The 20,153-nt window shown below is 37.0% G+C and overlaps 1 protein-coding gene across 7 annotated transcripts in view; it reads right to left on the reverse strand.

Moving 5' to 3' along the window:
- Positions 1-260: 260 nt before the first annotated feature.
- LOC111518011 (uncharacterized) overlaps positions 261-20,153 on the reverse strand; it is a 45,164-nt gene continuing 25,271 nt past the window's right edge. For 5 of the 7 annotated variants that reach the window (XM_023174316.2, XM_023174317.2, XM_023174319.2 and 2 more), the window contains 2 exons: positions 6,189-6,296; positions 261-3,129 (listed from right to left, as the gene is read on the reverse strand). In XM_023174316.2, the coding sequence (XP_023030084.1) occupies positions 2,990-3,129; positions 6,189-6,296 (248 nt within the window). In that variant the 3' untranslated portion in view covers positions 261-2,989. Of the gene's footprint in view, positions 3,130-6,188; positions 6,297-9,631; positions 9,795-14,134; positions 14,296-20,153 lie in introns of those variants that run through there. The other 2 variants (XM_023174318.2, XM_023174315.2) reach the window with 2 other exon arrangements.

The raw sequence follows: 20,153 nt of genomic DNA on the forward strand, positions 1-20,153 counted from the left end.
TTTTCATATGCGCCTGAAAGTACTTCCTTGTGAGGTTGACATTCCTGTGGGCATATTGATTTCAATGCAGTGGTCTATTATTCAGATTGCTTTGTCTCAAATGGCATGAGCCTGATTGGTTTCAAGGTGTTAGCCAAAAATACCGAAAATGAATCTTATCCACATATATTGCACAACATGAGAAAGTAAAATATGTCATTTCAACCTCACAGAAACTTTTTTTTCTAGAAATATTATCTTTTATAAAAAAAGTAACTCCATTGGTTTGGAACAACTTTGTAATTACACTCAATATTTATGTACATTAGTTTCCATTCTTAACACTATCGCATATTTTTCAAAACACGTTTTGCGGATATAAATTGCAATAACAATTATTACTGACTCTCATGAGGAACATCATAAGTCAATAGTTAATGAAAGAACATATTTCAGTTGGCGAATCAAGCGAGTCCTGTTTATTGACTTTTTGGCATCTCAAAGACTAGGAAGAATTCATTCGGAATCACTAATTGTGAAAATTTACGAAATTATTCAAAGCCATCACTGCTTACGCCTATGCTATGAAATTATAAAGAAATATACCAATTGGTGAGTTGCAGAACTTATTCATAGCGAAATTATCATTATAACGATTTAAAGTGATGGATAAAGCCTTTACTACGTGGTAGGAAATCATAATGAAGAAAAGAAAATTGAAACTTTCTATGTTTTTTACCACCCTATGGTTTGCAACCCTTCCTTGCATAGGGCAAAATTTCCGTATCGTTTAGATTCGGGAAATTGTGGTTGCATGTAAAGGAATGCAAAGGAATCATTTTTACCTAGTCTGAAGGACCTTTCATGTTCAGCATACCGTTTTTGAAAATTTCGACCACATTGTCCCACACAAACACTATTCCACTTCGGACACCTAAGCTTATAAAATCCAGATGTCTCCAACTTGTCCACTTTATCTTTGGCATTGAAAAAGAAATAAAGTTGGAGAAATCTGGAGTTTATGAGCTTTAGTGTCCAGAGGGTAATAGTGTTTATGTGGGACAATGTGGTAGAAATTTCCTAAAACGGTTTGCTGAACATGAAAGGTCCTTCAGACAAGGTAAAAATGATTCGACGTTCTCAAACCATTCCTTGGCATGCAACCACAAGTTCCTGAATCTGAACGATACGGAAATTTTGCACTATGCAAGGAAGGGTTACAAACTCAATTATTTGGAATCCTTGAAAATTCACGAGCATAAACAATGCGGGTGCAACCTGTTAAATGATCAAATCGATTTAGTTTACTCACCGGTTTTTAAAATAGCATATCCACATTGTCACTAGTAAACGAAATTCAGGTACTCAATCAAGCTAAGTACCTCTATTATTACCTACAGTGGTATTGTATAAGGGCTAATGTAATCAGTTATTGTTAGTTTAATGTATAAGTTTGAAAATGTCCTTATAGAACGAAACTACAGTAACATTAGTTACAAATAGAAATGGAAAGTTTCAATTCTCTTTTCTTCATTATATCGAATTTTTGCTACCAAATATTTATGGCAATCTCAAAACTGTGACTGACTAATTGACAAATTATTAAATTTCCCAAACTACTCCTAAACGATTTGATCTCCACAGACTTTATTGAAAAAATATATCACAACATGTTTCGCTAAACATTAGCTTTTTCAAGTGATTAATCACAGTGATTAAAAATATATCACATGTTTCGCTAAACATTAACTTTTTCAAGTGAAAAATCACAGTGTTTGTTTGAAGGTGATTGACAATGTTTCATGATGAATTTCACTAGTTCGGACTTCCATTGTCTACTATTTAAAATGATTTGAAATCCCTGAAACAAGTAAAAAATAATAATTAAAAATGAATAGCTGAAAATAGCAATTACATTAAGAAACAATAAACCTGAAATGAAATGATAGTGAAATAACCTACAAGTAGAAATATAATAATTGAATAAATAAAATTAAAGGAATGATAAAAGAAAATAATAAAAAAAAGTGTAGAGATTTTAAGTCACGTTAGTTCACGACGTTTCGATTGTTGGTATCTACAATCGTCTTCGGGTGATGACTGGACTGATTCCTCCGAGAGATGACTATTTATAGGTCGTTGAAATACTTTCACTTTCTCTGCTTTCCATTATAGTCATCTCTCGGAGGAATCAGTCCAGTCATCACCCGAAGACGATTGTAGATACCAACAATCGAAACGTCGTGAACTAACGTGACTTGGAATCTCTACACTTTTTTTATTATTTTCTTTTTTCATTCCTTCAATTTTATTTATTCAATTATTATATTTTTACTTGTAGGTTATTTCACTATCATTTCATTTCAGGTTTATTGTTGCTTAATATAATTGTTATTTTCAGCTATCCATTTTCAATTATTCTTTTTTACTTGTTTCAGGGATTTCAAATTATTTTATATAGTAGACAATGGAAGTCCGAACTAGTGAAAAATCACAGTGATTAATCACTTGAAAAAGCTAATGTTTAGCGAAACATGTTGTGATATAATTTTTCAATAAAGTTTGCGGAGATCAAATCGTTTAGGTGTACTTTGAGAAATTACTACGGATCTTCACCAAGTAACGGCCGAATCAATCAGAAAATCATTAAAAGTTCATGGAAAAATACTTTTTTCAAATCTAATCATTCAGACCACATTTTTAAAAGACTCTTCTTTCGAAGTATTTGAAAAAAGTGCAAACCTTACAAGTTGACATTTTTTTTCACTTTCAACTAATACTACCAATGAAGAAAATACCCAGTCAATGTTGGAAATAAATCTTTCTCCATTTAGCAAACTAAGTATTGAAAATGAAATATTTCTGAGATTCGTATTGAGTAGATCTACGCTTTGATTTCGAAAATGAAAACGAATACTCTCAATATTTTTCACATTTCAGTATTATATTTTGCTTCAAATGAGCAGTGATGAATCTCAAAATAACTAATGAAGATTTTTCTTTGGATTTCTCAAACGGTAATTGTATAAGGAGGCGGGGCCATATTGGAAGGGGCTGATGGTGGTTCTCTGACCATTAAAGGGACTCTGTTGATGGTTACTTCGACTTGACTCTTGATGACGTCTTCATATTTTGGAGGAGGGTCCGCATCTGGAAGAATTTGGAAAAAAATCAGTGTATATTGAAAAATTCATCATCAGGTAGAAAGGTTCAATTGTAATATGTAGTAGAATGAAAATATCTCTATGACAGACACCAGAGCATTTCCCTTGGTGTTCATTCCATCAAACAAGTGGGCGGGTATTGATTCTTAAACTCAAACATAAATAATTCATAACTATCACTTCAACTTTAATTCATTTATCAATGATTTCTTGGTTACAAGTTACCGAAAAACTTTCCGCAAAGTTCCTTCAGACTTCTAAAAATGATCCTCTATTCTATACCGGTCAATGGGGAATGTTCCTCCTGACGAAAATCAAGTAGTTTTCATAAAAGAGCTCTAAAACAACGCATTTTGAACTTATCATTTCAACATTTTTCTTTAAAAAATTATTTAAATACTTAAAAAAGAGGAATGAAATAATGCATTCAACATTTAAAGGGATTCGTTTCTATTTCATCATTTAGCAACATCGGTTATAGCTAATAAAGGACAATGGATCTGTTACCTGTATGAGACAAACAAAGATGACATATTTCAGAGGCGTGCGGTTCTGTTTACTTATGTTCCGAGTTCCGAGACATTCTGTGACATGACATTTTGTACACCTAACCTATCTTCCTCTATATAAATAAATAACGGAACAACTGTTGTTTATGTGGCTTGTGGAGGTGGTATTGAACTTTAATTAATATTTTGCCCTTATTGTTGATTTATGAAGATAATTTTTCTTTTTTTTTAAATAGAATATCTAGGTAACCTGAACTCCGATCTAACATTCTAGGCGCTGTTGCCAATATGTGAATTAGAAACAAATCCCTTTAAAAATCAAAACCCAACATTTGAAACATCAATTTGAATACTTTTCGAAGTAAATTTGAAAAACTCATGAATTAAACTCAATTTTATTTTGCTCAAACTTGCATTTGCTGTAATGACCCGAATTGAGGAACATTTCCCATTGGGGTGACATTGCTCTATTTTAAAATTTAAGTTGAAAATTTTCACATAACCTATTTTTTGATATCCTAGATTAAATTTGTACCTTTGGAAGGTGGTTTTTAGATGTGATTCATGGGATTATTTCATTTCTATATCATTTCCCCTCTTAAATAAAAAATAAAATATGGGTGGGCAAAGAGTCTGACTCTTCTGGACCTGTACGTTAATGGCCATGCTACGATTGAGTTCGGCTGGTGTAAACCTTGAAGTAGGAATGGGTCAATTGAGGCTGGGCCTATGGCGAGAGCCGCCTACTGTGCAACCTCTGCTGCAGGCAGCTATTGATGCAATTGAACCCAGGTTTGTGTTCAATAAACCTTATAAAATACGAATAAAACAGAACACAGAGTCAGATGCTACAAATGCAATACGCACATATACAGACGGATCAAAAACCAAAGAAAGCTTAGGATGTGGAGTGTACTCCAGATCACTAAGCCTAAGGATTGAGTGGGAAATGGGAAAAAATACCAGCGTAGTTCAAACACAACTGGCTGGTATCTCAATAGCCACAAAAGAAATAAACAGGAAAGGAATTTCTGGCAAAAACATAACAATCTGCACTGACAGCAGACAAGTCCTATTAGCTTCGAACAGACGTGTTACCTCAGGGCTAGTACTAGAGTGCCACCAAGATTTAGCCAAAGCCTCGGTGGATAATAACATTATCCTCAGGTGGGTTAAAGGGCACGACAGGAGTAAAGGTAATCGCATTGCCGACTCTTTAGCCAAGGAAGCGGCTTGACTAGGAATTTTAGAACCCAACGGCACCTACGCCTCGACAATTGCGGAACGTCTCTCCCATGCTCAATCCCTAAAGAGATGGGATGGAATCAAATGATACAATCTTGCCACGATTACTCTGAGTGACCCTGAGAAGCTGGCGCCGAAGAAACATCTGGCGATGACCAGGAAAAATCTACGCTTAACAGTAGGATTTCTGACTGACCACTGATATGGGGCTAGTGGACACATCTTTATGCAGGATGTGTGAACAGGAAGATGAGACTGTCAGGCATGTCCTATGCGAGCCCCCGGAGTTATCTTCAATAAGAGAGTGTGTGTTTGGAGAGTGTTGGCCTACACCTGCAGATTTAAAGGAGATGTCTCCCAGTGACCTGGCCACCTTACTGGAAAGGACAGGATGGACGATGAACAAGGAGGACAACTTCTTGGGAGGATGTACAATGGGTCACATGTGGCCTAAGGCTTACACTCACCCTCCCTACCCTACAGATATAGATACGGATGGGTGGGGAAAGTCACCTCGTGAAGTGGGGTCACTTTGCCGAACAGTTGTTTTCTTTGCATAACAAAGCTACGAATAAAAGCTGGGCAAATACGATACTGATAAGTCTGTTTCCAGTGAGAATTGGCTGAGAATTGGTAACCTCCAAAGATAGTCTATAATATGACTATCCAAAAAGACTGAGTCAAAGTTATCGATGCTTCCAACAAACTGGTTTTCAAATAACTGAATATATCAGTAGTTCTCAAAACTATTTGTTTACGGCAATAAGATTTACGAGTAGCTTACCCAAAAAACAAGATGATGTGAAACAGATTTTTAAACAGATAATCTGGAAGGACTGTGATTAAAAATATGTTTTTCAGATATGAACAGCTATAACACAGGTTTCAAAGAATATTCGTTATAGAAGCCAATAAAATGTCGCTCAATACCTCTTGAAAAACAGCCATGTGCATTTATAAAATTTTGTATCGATGGAAGTCTCAAAGTATCATTGAATAGAATAGCCGATACAAGTCTAGAGTATGTTTCATAACCTATCGTACCAATAAAGCGATAATAGTCTGGATAGTAGTCAAAATAACCACCCGAAATATAACCCCGAAATAACATCAATATTTATAAAATGATCCCATCTTGCGATTCGATCTTTATTCCACGTAATACGGCAACAAGTAATGTATGTTCAAGAATTGACGATGCGTTGTAAGTTACTCATTTACAAGAATGCGTTTCAAATCTTTGCCTTCCTTTGGCTGACTTTTATTGTGTTCAACTCCACGATATACTTACGCGTGTAAGGTGGTGGAGCCCCAGGAAAAATACCGGATTCCGTATCTACGTAAGTGGTATTAACAAACGAATCTGAGGAATTCCTCTCATGTCTTCGTGCAATTCTATCTGTAAAAAAATGTTCGACATCAGTTACAGGAAGATTTTGAGCAAAAGTAATGTTGATCGTCGAAAAACGCAAATGCAAACCTTTGATACTTATATATAAGTGTGGCACCCCCGGAAATCGGAGGCACAAGGTCACCCATTTGTTTTATATGGATGATCTTAAACTTCATGCCTCTGGAGAGAAGGATCTCCATCAGTCCTTGAGGGTGGTGGAATAGTACATGCATGATATCGGTATGAAATTCGGGATAGACAAATGTGCAATGGTCCATCTCAAAAGAGGACGATGCGGGGACTACGGAGAGGATGTGCAGCTCGTAGATGGAAGCATCTTACACCATCTGGATGCCGGAGAGACGTATACATACCTCGGGGTGAAAGAAAGCCACTCACAAGAGGTAACAGCAGTGAAAAACTCTCTCCGCGGCAAGTATCAGCACAAACTTCGACAGATCTGGTCATCGGAACTGTCGGGGAAAAACAAAGTTGCTTCAACAAATATGCTTGCCGTTCCAATTTTACTCTACTCGTTTGGAGTAGTGAAGTGGACTCGGGAGAAGCTGTATCAACTCGACGTAAAGACCCGAAAAATTATGCAATCTATAGGAGTTTGCATTCCAAATCGTCCGTTCCAGGGTTGTAGTTCCCCCGACAACAGGAAGGCCGTGAACTTTTGAGTTTGGAGTGTCTACATGACAGGGCAGCTGCCCGAGCAGCCGATGAACTCGGTATAGTTTTCGACACTGAACGAGGTGACCACAACTCTGTCACCGAGTTGGAACCCGTTCAGATAAAAGCCGCAGAGAACACTTTACTTTTGCGGAAACACAAGGATAGGCCAATGCTGGAAGTCTTCTTCAATAACATTGGAGACCTTGGCTTATCAAAGCGCCTGACCTTCGCTTTTCTCAGGTCGAGTGGGCTGAGGTCGGAAACTGAGGGGTTCATCATGACTTGCCAGGATGGTGTCTTCAACACCTTAGTCTACCGGAGGCGCGTGATGGGTATGAGGTTTCTGACACAAGGTGCGGGGTCTACCGCGAGGCGCCCGAGACCCTAATGCATTTGCTATCAGCATATCCAGCATATGCGGTCTCGGCCTATATCCATCGACATAACGCGGCCCTAAGAGTGCTATAGTACCATCTACAGCACTCTTACGGTATTGACGACACACCGGTTTTGCCCTACGCTCCGGGGGATATTGAATCCGTTGTGGAGAACGAGAAGTGACGAATTTATTGGAACTATTCGTTCCCCACCCTCAGGCTCATACAAGCTAATAAGCCTGATGTGGTCCTTTTCGACCACCAGAGCAAAACGATATTTGTCGTGAAGTTTTCAGCTCCTGGCGAGACGAATAAGGTCAGAAAAGTGAAGGAGAAACGGATAAAATATCGAGATTTTCTCTTCGAACTCCGCAGACTCTATCCAGATCACTTTATTGTTCTGATTATTGGAGTCCTTGGTGGAATGATGTCCTCTCTACTCTCGAATCTTAAAATCATACCGGCTTGCCGCACTTACGCAGAAATCTTAGCCTCACAGATGCAGAAGGCTGTTATTTTTGGCTCAGTGCGCTTGCTTGGGACACATGATTTTCGGACTCAATGATCACGGTGTGGGAAGTAGTCATTGTTTGATAATGCTGGCGCACCCTCACGAATGTATCGGGGCTTCGGGGGATAGGGCCTGACCAGCGCACACTACGATGGAAAAAAAATTATAATAATAATAATTATAATATATTTATTGCCATGGCACATATGAATAAATGAGTAAATACTTGAAATAACATCAAAATTACAAGTAAAATGTAAAAATATATATCATTACTTATTGTACGTTCATTTGTGGCTGTTACAAAAATAGAAGAAAGCATGCATATACAACTCATACATTACACTTTACAGAAATTGTAAAATTCGTCAAGTGAATATAGGGGTTTTTCAGTCAGATAGTCCTTCAAAGTTCATTTGAAGATACTCATGATATTAATTTCTTTGAAATGTGCATTATATATTTTTATACAGTTATAGTAGGGACCTTTCTCGAATAGACTTGTTCTATGTAGTGGAATGCGTAGATATTTACTTCCTCTTGTTACCATATTTTTCAGCGAATATTGCAATATTATATATATAGGCACAATGAACAGTCATAATCCCTAAATCAGAAAATAATTGTCTGCAAGAGGTATCATTTTTCAGGTTAGGCATTGTTCTTATGATTTTTTTGTGATAGATGAATATATCCTTGGATGTTGGTGCATGATACCAAAGTATTACGCTATAATCAATCACCGAATGGACATAAGCAAAATAAAACATTTTGATATTGTTAATACTAATGTGATCCCTGAGGTATCTCATGACACAACAAGCTGACGTTAATTTACCCATTACTGCTCTTACCTGATCAGTCCAACGCAATTCTTTATCTATCATAATACCTAAAAATTTGAAGGAAAATGTTTCATCTATTTCGGAATTGTCTATATTGATATGTAGTGGGGCTTCCCTACTGTTTCTGAAATATGTATGATTGGTTTTATTTTCATTGATTACGAGTCAGTTATTTTCACACCACTCAACAACTCGAGACACTGTTACATTAGATGTTTCATTTAGAGAATTAATATTCCTCTCTGAAACAACAACTGAGATGTCGTCAGCGAACAGAAAAACTGAGCTGATGTCTATTTGGGGACTTATGTTGTTGATAAATATCAAGAAAAGAATTGGACCGAGGCACTCCTATGACAGTTTGTACTTTTTCGGAGTAGGATACCGAAGATTTGCAATTATTTTTAGATGAGATACCGACTATTTGTGGCACTTGCATCAAGGGCATTTGGTTCCAAGAAGCACAACAGTGGAGAGTTATCATATTTATGGGGTGAGTTTTGTCATGAAGTGTGTGAAGACTGTGGCTCATCGTTTTGAGGTGATCTCCAGTGCTTCAAATCCAATATAAATAACTATTTTCGCACAGGCACCGCTCTGAGAGCGCTGTAAGGATTTTTCTGTAGTACTTGTGTATTGTCCTTCAAAAAGAAATTGTTTGACGAAGTGTCAAATTCCCTTTTCATGACGCATGAATTATTGAATAAAAACACTTCTGTTGAGTATCTTATGAAAGTGACACAATAATTTGAATATGTCCTCAAAAATCAAATCTCTTTTTATCAAATATCCAAAATATAATGTAATGCTACACACTGTATATTTTTCTCGCCCCCTTCTGATAAAGCCACCCTTTGAAAAACCATACTGTATAGCTCTTTCAATTCCATCGTAATAGTGTATTAGGATAAATTATTCATTCATAAATACCTATTCGTTGGCGTTCTCGTGCACCCTGCAACTTGTAGATGAATACCTTAAAAAAGAAACCCACCAATCCCACGAGAATACAAAACAGTAGTACTTCAAAAACCATGTCACATGTAAAATTATGTTCGATTTGTGTGATCGAGAATTGTCTTCTACATTGCAATAGCGCCACTATCATTCCAATGGTGGACAAATCAATCTCGTTTTAATTATTGATTAGATAAGAACGATAAGAATATTCAAATGCCTGATATCGATATGTCGAATCAAACGGTGCTGAACCAAAAATCATCAACCATCCAAGTCCAATGAAGGTTAATGTATATGTTTGAATAAAGTCCTATAATCATATTCCCCAATTTCACCAACACTGGCTCTTGCAGATTGAAAACAGTTAATTCATCTTCAATACGACTATTTCACTTTATCAAACATATTGTTAGAGAAATACAATTTTAGGAGTTTTTGTTTATTCCTACGACCTAGAAAAATCCTTCCGTTTTGTTTCAAATGTTGGACGTGTCCAGTTAGGATTGGAAAGCTACTTGCAACAAGAAAATGGTTTCATAGTACCGACTCTTGATGAAAATGACAAGTAAATTTGGACAACGAGCTAAAATTATGTTTTCAAATTTTTTGCGCTTGGACTAAAAACGCATAAAACTTTTATTTCTCGATTTCGGTTCCACACTCAGTTTCATATGGTAATTGTTGTATTAAGTTGTTTTAACCTGGATACTATAAAATATTTTTACCACGAACTGAAAATAAAAATGCACAAATCAAAACTTTGTAACCTCCAGCAAATTTACCTTTCAGGTCTAATAAGGCGGATCATGAACTAAACAAAATACTCAGAGACCAGATTCTTCGAAAGTTCTGAATACTTTTCTTTTTGCGTTAGTAACGCTTAACCTTAATGTATTTGAAATTTAAGGGAATAAATATGTTAAAAGTTTGTAGTTTCTATAAATAATTTTCGAAAGAAGAATATAAGCACCATGCAATTTTGAGAGAATTATTGAGGAATTTTGATGCTTTTTCAATTACTTTCAGATAGATAATAAATAGGGTTGCCTCACCATTTCAAATTAAGCGCCACTTTCCTCCAATGACATCACATGCATGGCAGCCAAAATATTTGAGATTTCTTAATTGATCGAGCGAGCAGTGTCCATAGTGTTGCATCAACCTTATGACACAACCTTATGCCACCCTGAAATAAGGTTCTTAAAATACCTGCCCAATAGGCGGACACGGCCTCCAACAACAGTGACAGGATGCCAGAAAGGACCTTATTTAAAGGTGCAATGAGGTTAATGGAAGTATATGTCAATGACATTAAAAGCACAGCTCGCTTGATACGGCTTCAACAGTGAGACTCTACTTCACGCATATAAAATAAGACCATGATTTACTAAGCTATCACCTTAAGACTGCGAGTGGCCGTTGATGGATATCATACTTTCACCATCAACGCTGGAGTTCTCCAGGGATCTATATTGTCTCCAACCTTTTTTTTATTGTATATCAACGACTTATTATTGGAAAAAATCAAGAATCCAACAATTGCTTTACTGACGACAGCACACCTGTCTCGACATTCCATTTGGATTCCAGGACATCAGCTACAGAGGCACATCTTCACCGGCAGCAGGAGGTTGCATATCTTAATGAGGATCTAGAAGTGATTTCGAAATGGAGTAAAAGTAACCAGGTACAACTCAATGCTACAAAAACCCAGGCATTACTTTTCTCCAAGGAGATGAATGTCTCCGAACCGGATATAATAATGTCAGGTCAGACAATTATGATTTCTGCTTCGATAAGTTTCTTGGGAGTTAAAATGGACACCAATATGTTTTGACAGAATCATGTTGCTGGAATTGCAAAGGGGCTTTTCATAAGGTGAGTGTCTTACCGAGAAACATCCGGGTGTCTACCAGTGAGGATGACATTATTCAATGTAAAAAAAAATATTTCGTTCATTACACAGGCCAAAGATGAAATTATTATCATTATTATTATTCTCTTTTTTAGGGTGCTAAATCCAAACATGACACTTATCAAGCCGTATCACCTACCATTTTTTCACATTTGCACATCAACATATTAATTTTTTTGATTCATTACAGAATTTAACAGCTTTTATGTACTACGAATAAAATTGTAAAATAATTTGTGCTGGATGTAGAAGAGTTGGCAGCACTGCTGAAACACATTTACTGTCCAGAAAAAGGGAAATTATGTTGTTCTGTTCACAGCTGATGTTTTGTTCACTGTCCACCTAACCTTACTTTCTGGTTACCAGTACATGTGCCCATTAAAATGTCTAATCGCGGTTGTAAGAACTCTGCTGACAGTTTTTTTATATTTGTGGTAAGTTTGTTATTAAAAAACATCAAAAAACATTATACTTTGTGAAAAAGGTTCATTTTCCTTATTTTGGAATTAAACTTGGTGATTAGGATAAATCTTGGGCCCCGTATAAGGTATGTTATGTTTGTATTGAAGATCTTAGAAAATGGTCAAAAAAGGAGAAGAAAGCCTTCAAGTACGCCGTTCCTATGGTATGAAGGGAACCTAGAAACCACACTGATGATTGCTACTTTTGTAGTATTTACATTACTGGCTATAACTGGAAAAACGAAAAGGTAATAAGCTACCCTAACCTAATTTCCGCCATCCGACCAGTAGCGCACGATGTAGATTTGCCAGAACCTCAAGATGATTTGAATTCTCTTCAAACTGAAATGTTGTACTGTCAGATATAGATGAGCAAGATGATGAAGAGTTCCAATGTGCTATAGCAAATATAGAGCTCAGATTGAGCTTGACGACTTAGTTAGGGATCTTGGGTTAACAAAAAAAAGCTGAATTGCTTGGTTCTAGACTGAAAGAAAAGAAGTTGTTGGCAGTTGAAACTAGCATATATGGGTAAAGGAAGAGAGAGCAGCAGTTTTCAAATTTTTTTTATCAAGAAGGTGATTTAGTGTACTGTACAGACATTCCAGGTCTGATCAAAGAATTTGGTATTGAATACAAAAAAGAAGACTGGAGGCTGTTTATGGATTCTTCCAAAACTAGTTTGAAACCTGTTTTATTAGACAATAGTAACACTTATGTATCTATACCTGTTAGCCATTCTGTACATATGAAAGAGACCTATGAAAATCTAAAAATAGTGTTGAATAAAATTGGCTATTCGGCTCATGGTTGGATGATATGTGGTGACTTGAAAGTAACAAGCATGCTTTTTGGTCAGCAAGGCGGTTTTACCAAATTTCGATGTTTTTTCTGTGAATGGGTCAGTAGAGCAAGGGATCAACATTGGTGCAGAAAGAACTGGCCTATGAGGGAGTCTTTAAAACCCGACGAGAAGAACATTCTCCGCAAAACCCTTGTAGATCCTAGAAACATTCTCTTACCGCCTCTACATATGAAGTTTGTAAAGGCATTGCCTAAAGATGGACCTTGTTTCAAGTGTCTCTCTCAGAAATTTACAAACCTTTCAGAGGGTAAACTTAAAGAAGGCGTCTTCGTAGGACCCGACATTCGAAAAATGATGTTCGACGTACATGACAAAGAAGCATTCAATTGTTACAAAATTCTTAGGAAATGCAAAAGACCTAAAATATTATACTATTGTAGCTAACATGTTGAATACTTTTAAGAAACTGGAATGTTTGATGAGCCTGAAAGTCCACTTCTTGAACAGTCATCTTGATTACTTCCCGGAAAATTTGGGAGATGTTAGTGAGGAGTAGGGTGAGCGTTTTCACCAAAATATTAAATTGTTGGAAAAACGTTACCAGGGCCACTGAAACATCAACATGATGGGAGACTACTGTAGGTCCCTTCACCGTAAAACTCAACAAGCGACTCATCGCAGGAAAAGCTACACAAGAAACTTCAAAGAAAAAAGAGAAAAGAAGTATGAACCAATTTTATCTGACTAGTGAAATCTACATTATAACACTGTATCATTATTTCAAGTAACCTACTGGAAATAAAAACTATGAGTGATACAAAAAACTAAGACCAGATTTGGATTCAGCACACAAAAATCTATAAAAATCAGATATTAAAGTAAACAAAGTTTTCAAAAAAAATTTTTTGTTGGCCTGTGTTATTTATTTTGTGTAGGAATTCTGTGCTTGATATTTGATTCGATTCGATTACGAATTTTTGAGATACAAACGGAATAAAGAAAAGTGTTTTTCGTATGTTTCATCGTTCTTATACAAGTATGTGTATCGAAAGTATTTGTGGAATTTCAATGTTCATATGAAAATGGTTGCTTTGAGAGGGTTTTTTTTGTAATAGAAAGCCAAAATACCTTTCTTTACCAAAAATTAATCTCTCCTAAAAATATACCCTTTTAATTTAATCGATAAACGTTTTTCATTCATTCATCTGACGTCAACTCGAATGCAGTTGAAAAAGTGTGTGTGTCAACAAATATTTATTGGAAAATACTTGTGTAATTTTTCATTGTCTCACCTGCAAGTATCTGGTCACGAGCACGTAACTGTTGTATTTTCTGCAGCAAGAAACACAGAGTATAAACAAAACAAAAAATCGAACAAGTCACTATAAATATTTGAAAGTTCATCTTTCATAGGTATAACTTCGGAGATAATGCGATCATTGAAGTGATCGCACCGAACGGAACATTGAAAAATTGCTATTATTTGTGTTTGATTAGATAAAACTGATAGCAAGACATCCGTAAATAGATATTTTTTGAGTAATGCCTTTCGATGCATTCAGTGGCGTAGCGTGGGTATCGGCTGCCCGGGGCGGAAGACAATTTAATTGAAATACCTTAATTAGGTATTTCAATTTAATGTATACTATACATTATATACATTAATTCTAGAGAACTTTTCAGCAAGAATTGTCATCATTATTTTGCATTATACAGGTTAGATTTTAAATAAAAAAGTTTATTTGTTTCACAATCACGTTTATTAATACAAAAATTCTTACTTCAACCATTGATATAACAGGTACATAGGTATTATTTAATCGACATGATTAAATAATTAGCGAATTGAATATGAAACGAATTTCAATTTTTCAATAAGAATTAGGATGATACTATTAGGTAATATTTCTAACTTTTTGAAAAATAATATAAGTAGGTACTTGTTAGAGTTGAAAAAAACCTCCGGCTCCAGTTGAAAATGTATACGTCTGCTTTTTTTAAGAGCAAAATCTTTTATTGCATCATCAATGTCTATAGCATCACACACCTCTTGTTCAATAGACAAGATAGCCAAATTCTTCAGTCATAGAGTACTCATTGTCGACTTTAAATATTTTTAATTATTTTCGATTTTGAAGAACTTCTCTCTCAGCTGGCATTGCTTGTGCCAATTGTGAAAAAATATTCGCAGCATGATTAAAATATTGGGTAGAGTGTCTTTTAGCTTATGTTTTACAATAAACTTCAATAATTCAAGTGGGTCTGCATTAATTAATTCATTTTCGTTGCCTGTAGCAGCAACAAAAATCCGCAGTTGACGTTGTTCCAGCTCGAAATCCTGCTAGCCAATTTCAACAGATACGTCGCGTCGTATAGATTACATTTAGTGCTCTCTGAATTGTCAAAGCATTACGTACTTTTTCAAAGGGACATAATAAACAATATTGAACAATATAGACGGTGTTACCATTCCCTACAAAATGTCATTCAAAGAAAGGGAATTCCCTAAATTCGTCACAGAATAAGTAATGAAAAATTCCGTGCTTTTTTCAATCAATCCGAATTCATAGTTGTGTTAAAATATGAAATGGTTCAAATATTTACAAAATATATTTTATTAATTACAGTGAAATTTTGCCGCCTCCTAAAAGGTGCCGCCCCTTCCGCCCTCACTACACTACGCCACTGGATGCATCACCATGAATTGATTGTCAAAGGCTGAAATTCAGTTTGTTTACCAATATGATATTGACGACTGTATTGAGAAAATGAATATTTCGAAATGAAGTTCAAAATAGCCATCCCTCTAACGTTTCCACGCAGTGGGATCTGGTAAATTCAATGCAGAAAACATTTACATTTACTCTCTCACTCGCTCTCATAGTTTTCTAACGAACGCACATCTAGTAGGCGGGACCATACCGGAATTCAGAAAGCTCTTTCTACATTTAACCAGCTCTAGTTGGTGTTTCTGCGGTGAGCGTTTGCCAAAAAACGAGCTCCGCCCTGCATTGCTGAAAACAATAATTAGTACACAATTTTTTTTCATGGTTTTATCTGTTTTTCCGGTAAGAACTGTGGCGGCTTTGAAAAATGGTCGCGGTCAGCGCCAAGCTGCAAGAATCGTTCATATACACTTACTTAAATTTCTGTGATATCAACGTGAAAATGTCTACTGCCGAAAATATTTTTGAAATGATTTTTTTGTTATTTGGATCCCACGTATAATTAATTTTCTCCTCCAATACATTTCTTGCACTTTTTTCTTAGATTTAGTTGTCGGAAGTGAGTGTGACGTCACGAGACTAGGCCTGTGACGTCACGGGCCTAGAAAATCCGATTTTTAATAATTAATAACGGGGTAACAACGGTATTCAGAAAGCTGAAACAAAGTGACTGTTTTTCAATTTGAAATTACTATCAAATGAACTGTAAACCAAAAATCATGAAACATTCCCATTTCTAATAGCATAATGCCCTCATATATTTGCCCATCTTTGATTCACAAGAAAATCGATGTAGATTAAAGACATGTTTCATAAGGAATGTGAAAAATAAAATTTAACCGTAAATTTTACCACATTTCATGAATACTCTAGTACTTCTCACCTAAAAATATTTGATGGCGACGATGATGGGAAAGAATTATTCTGTGAACCAAGAGAAAAATAATCAAACTCACAATCGAAAAGGCCAGTAAAATGATTACTAGAACCATCTTTTACAGAATCAAACATGCAATTATCACAAAAAACAAAAATTGCCAAAACGTTTATTTCTAAGACATACATAATACGATAATTCTTGTTGATTAGATAAAATCAATTAGAACCATAATTCTGATCCGCCATAAAAATGTATTCTTTATAGTCTAGAAGTGTATCTGAATAAATGTTTATTACGATGTCGTAGTATATATTTAAATATGTTTAAAATATGTTTTTTCCATTAACCAGCTATCGCACCCCTACGAACGACAGCCCTCAGAAGTCGAAACTTGTGTGAGCTAAGGACTAACGAGGTCTTACCTTTTAACGTGTGATTCCTAACACGGGTTGGACGATAGCAAGTGAAAATTGAGCCTTCGGCCTGGGACTTGAACCATCGACTCACACATCGGCCGATCGACGAGTGAACAAAGCACCCACGCAGAATCGCCCGGCTACTGATCTATGGAGAATTTTGTACTCTATACATTGATTCTGTTCATTATTTCAGCTTATGAAGTCGTTAAATGATTTTCAGGCAATTTTTCTCTACGAATTTGAATTGTATCAAAGTGAGTGAGTGCTCTACGATCGACAGAAATTGTCACCTTTTGCTGCTGTGCAACCAAAACGATCTTTTTTTGGATCGGATCGTCTCGTGTGATGAAAATGAAGAGGTTCAATCTTGCTCCACGACAACTCTTCTCCGCAAGTTTTTCAAATCACCGTTCAAAATTTTTGACCTGTAGAACCTCCGTCATTCAGGATGAGGCAGAAACGGCCCTCGTCAACTTCATCGAATCACGAACACACAATTTTAATGCTGACGGATGGTAGTTGTTTGGCGAGAGGTCTGGTCTAGTAGAGCAATAAGTATCAATGTAGAAGACATCACAGTGACAGGACTGGTCATGAGGAGATGTTCACAGGGAGGGGTCTTATCACCCCTTGTTTGGAACATAGTTCTGAATACCCTGATTATTCGACTCAACAATAATGGATTCTACACAATTGCATATGTAGATGACATAGTTATCTTTCAGGCCGGCAATTTTGGTAACACAGTGTCGGATAGAATACAGGATGGGCTCAAATTAATAGAAACCTGGTGTAAGGAACACTCACTGTCGATCAATCCCAAGAAGACTGAGATGGTTCTTTTCACCAGGCAAAGAACTCTAACCTACAGAGTAGAGCAAAAAGAGCATATGTGGATTATAAGCAATGTCGGAGGACAGTGGGACGCGCATGGGGAATTTCACCCTGTGTGGTCACCTGAATCTATATTGCAATAATAAGACCAATGTTAACGTACGCAGCCATTGCATGGGGACCGAAAGTTCTACAAGTAACGGTCATCTGAAAATGATATCAAATACAACGATTCGCTTGTTTGAACATCACAGGAGCTACCAACTGCGGCAAAGGAATTAATTACTGGTCTGACTCCTCTGGATTTGTACGTTAAGGGGTTTGCGTTGATAGCCATGTTACAATTGCACATGACTGGTGTAAACCTCGAAGTAGGAATGAGTCAATTGAGACTGAGCCTATGGCGAGAAGCGCTTACTGCGCAACCTCTGCTGCAGGCAACCATTGATGCAACCCAGGTTATACTCCAGATCACTAACCCTGAGAATTAAGTGGGGAATGGGAAAAATACCTGCGTGGTTTGAACAGAACTGGCTGGTATCTCAATCGCCACGAAAGAAATAACCAGGAAAAGAATTTTTGGCAAAAACATAACAATCTGCAGTGATATTAGATAAGCCCTATTAGCCTTGAACAGACAACATGTTACTTCAGGTCTAGTACTAGAGTGCCACCAAGATTTAGCCAAAGCCTCGGTAGATAATAACATCATCTTGAGGTGGGTTAAAGGGCACGACAGGAGTAAAGGTAATCACATTGCCGACTCTTTAGCCAAGGAAGCGGTTTGACTAAGAATTTTAGAACCCAGTGGCACCTACAGCCTGATAACCTCGACAATTGCGGAACGTAACACCCATGCACAATCCCTAAAGAGATGGGATGGAATCAAAGGATGCAGAATCACTTTGGGGGACCCTGAGAAGCTGGCGCCCAAGAAATATCTGGCGATGATCAGGAAAAATCTACTCTTAACAGTAGGATTTCTGACTGGCCACTGTCAACTGAGAAAACACCTCCATAATACGGAGCTAGTGGACACACCTCTATGCAGGATGTGTGAACAGTAAGATGCAACTATCAGACATGTCCTATGCGAGTGCCCGGATTTAGCGTCAATACGAGTGGTGTGTTCGGCGAGTCTTGACCTACACCTGCAGATTTAAAGGAGATGTCTCCCAGTGACTTGACCACATTCCTGGAAAGGATGGACGATGACCTAGGAGGACAACTCTTCGGGAGGATGTACGATGGGTAACATGTGGCCTGACTGCTGTGAGCCTACACTCATCCTACCTACTCTACAGATAGATAGTATGTTGGTTTAGACAGAGCTTCGACGTCCAATTTGTTTAATTTCCGGACAGTGATTTGTGAAACAAGTGGACAAGCGTTGTCGTGAAGCCGGATCCGACCTCTTCTGTTGACCAGTGCTAGCTACTGCTGACACAGTTTTCGGAACATTTGGTCGATTTTTGCTGAGACGATTTGGCCCGGTTGCTTGGAAGCATAGTGAATCACACCAGCCGCTGACCATACAGTTACCATGGTTTTTTTGTGGGTTCGCGCCTTTGGTAAGTACCTGGATGGATCAACCACTGTCCTGAAGTCTTCTGTTATCGTAGAGGATAAACTTTTCATCACAGATGATGATTCGATCTAAAGAAAGCATCGTTTTGATTGTGCAAAAGAGAAGAAGAACAGATCTCAATACGTGATAATTTCTGTGAATCGTTCAAATAGTGGAGCATTTCCTTTTCGAGCATTCATCCCCTTTCTGATACATTTCAAGCAATCAAAAACCACATGGTAGGTGACCTCCAGTTTTTCTGTCATCCCACGCACCGTTTGTGATTGGTCAGTCTCCACCAGATACCTCAAAAACCCGTCCTCGATTACTATAGATCGACCACTCCCATCCTTATTGTAAGGAATCTGAAGTAGTCCCTGACCGATATGTCGGCCAGCGAACAAACACATGACATCACAACAGAAGGAATGCAGTCGGTAACCGCCGGTAAAACTCTAGTTGAGTACCGAAACGACCACAGAATTCTAGAAATCGTTACCGATATATAAGGATGACTTCTCGTTCCAAGAGGGTAGTTGAGTTCAGAAAGTGAATCGAGCGGTTAAACAAGGAATTCAAATAGTAGAAATAAATTAGGCGTTTGTTGCTGAGTGTTGTAAATAAATTAGTTTGTGATAGTGAAACATTGTTGGAAATAAATTTGTTTGGGACAGTTAATTTTTTAATTTGTCACATTATCTTCGAGGCTTGAATCTACGGAAAGAGATATCGAAAAACCGATTAACGACATCATATAATAATAGGGTGAATAGGGACAATAAATTGAAATTGGGAAAAAAGGAGCAGCATCAGTTTATAGGGTACAAAACACTGTCACTGTCTTTGCTGACTTGAAAGTAAAATTTATTCTTATGAAATCATTTG

This window comes from Leptinotarsa decemlineata, unplaced genomic scaffold (assembly GCF_025532065.1).
Source record: "Leptinotarsa decemlineata unplaced genomic scaffold, Ldec_3_MD MMD2_tig00001719_RagTag_RagTag, whole genome shotgun sequence".
Taxonomy (NCBI): Eukaryota; Metazoa; Arthropoda; class Insecta; order Coleoptera; family Chrysomelidae; genus Leptinotarsa; species Leptinotarsa decemlineata.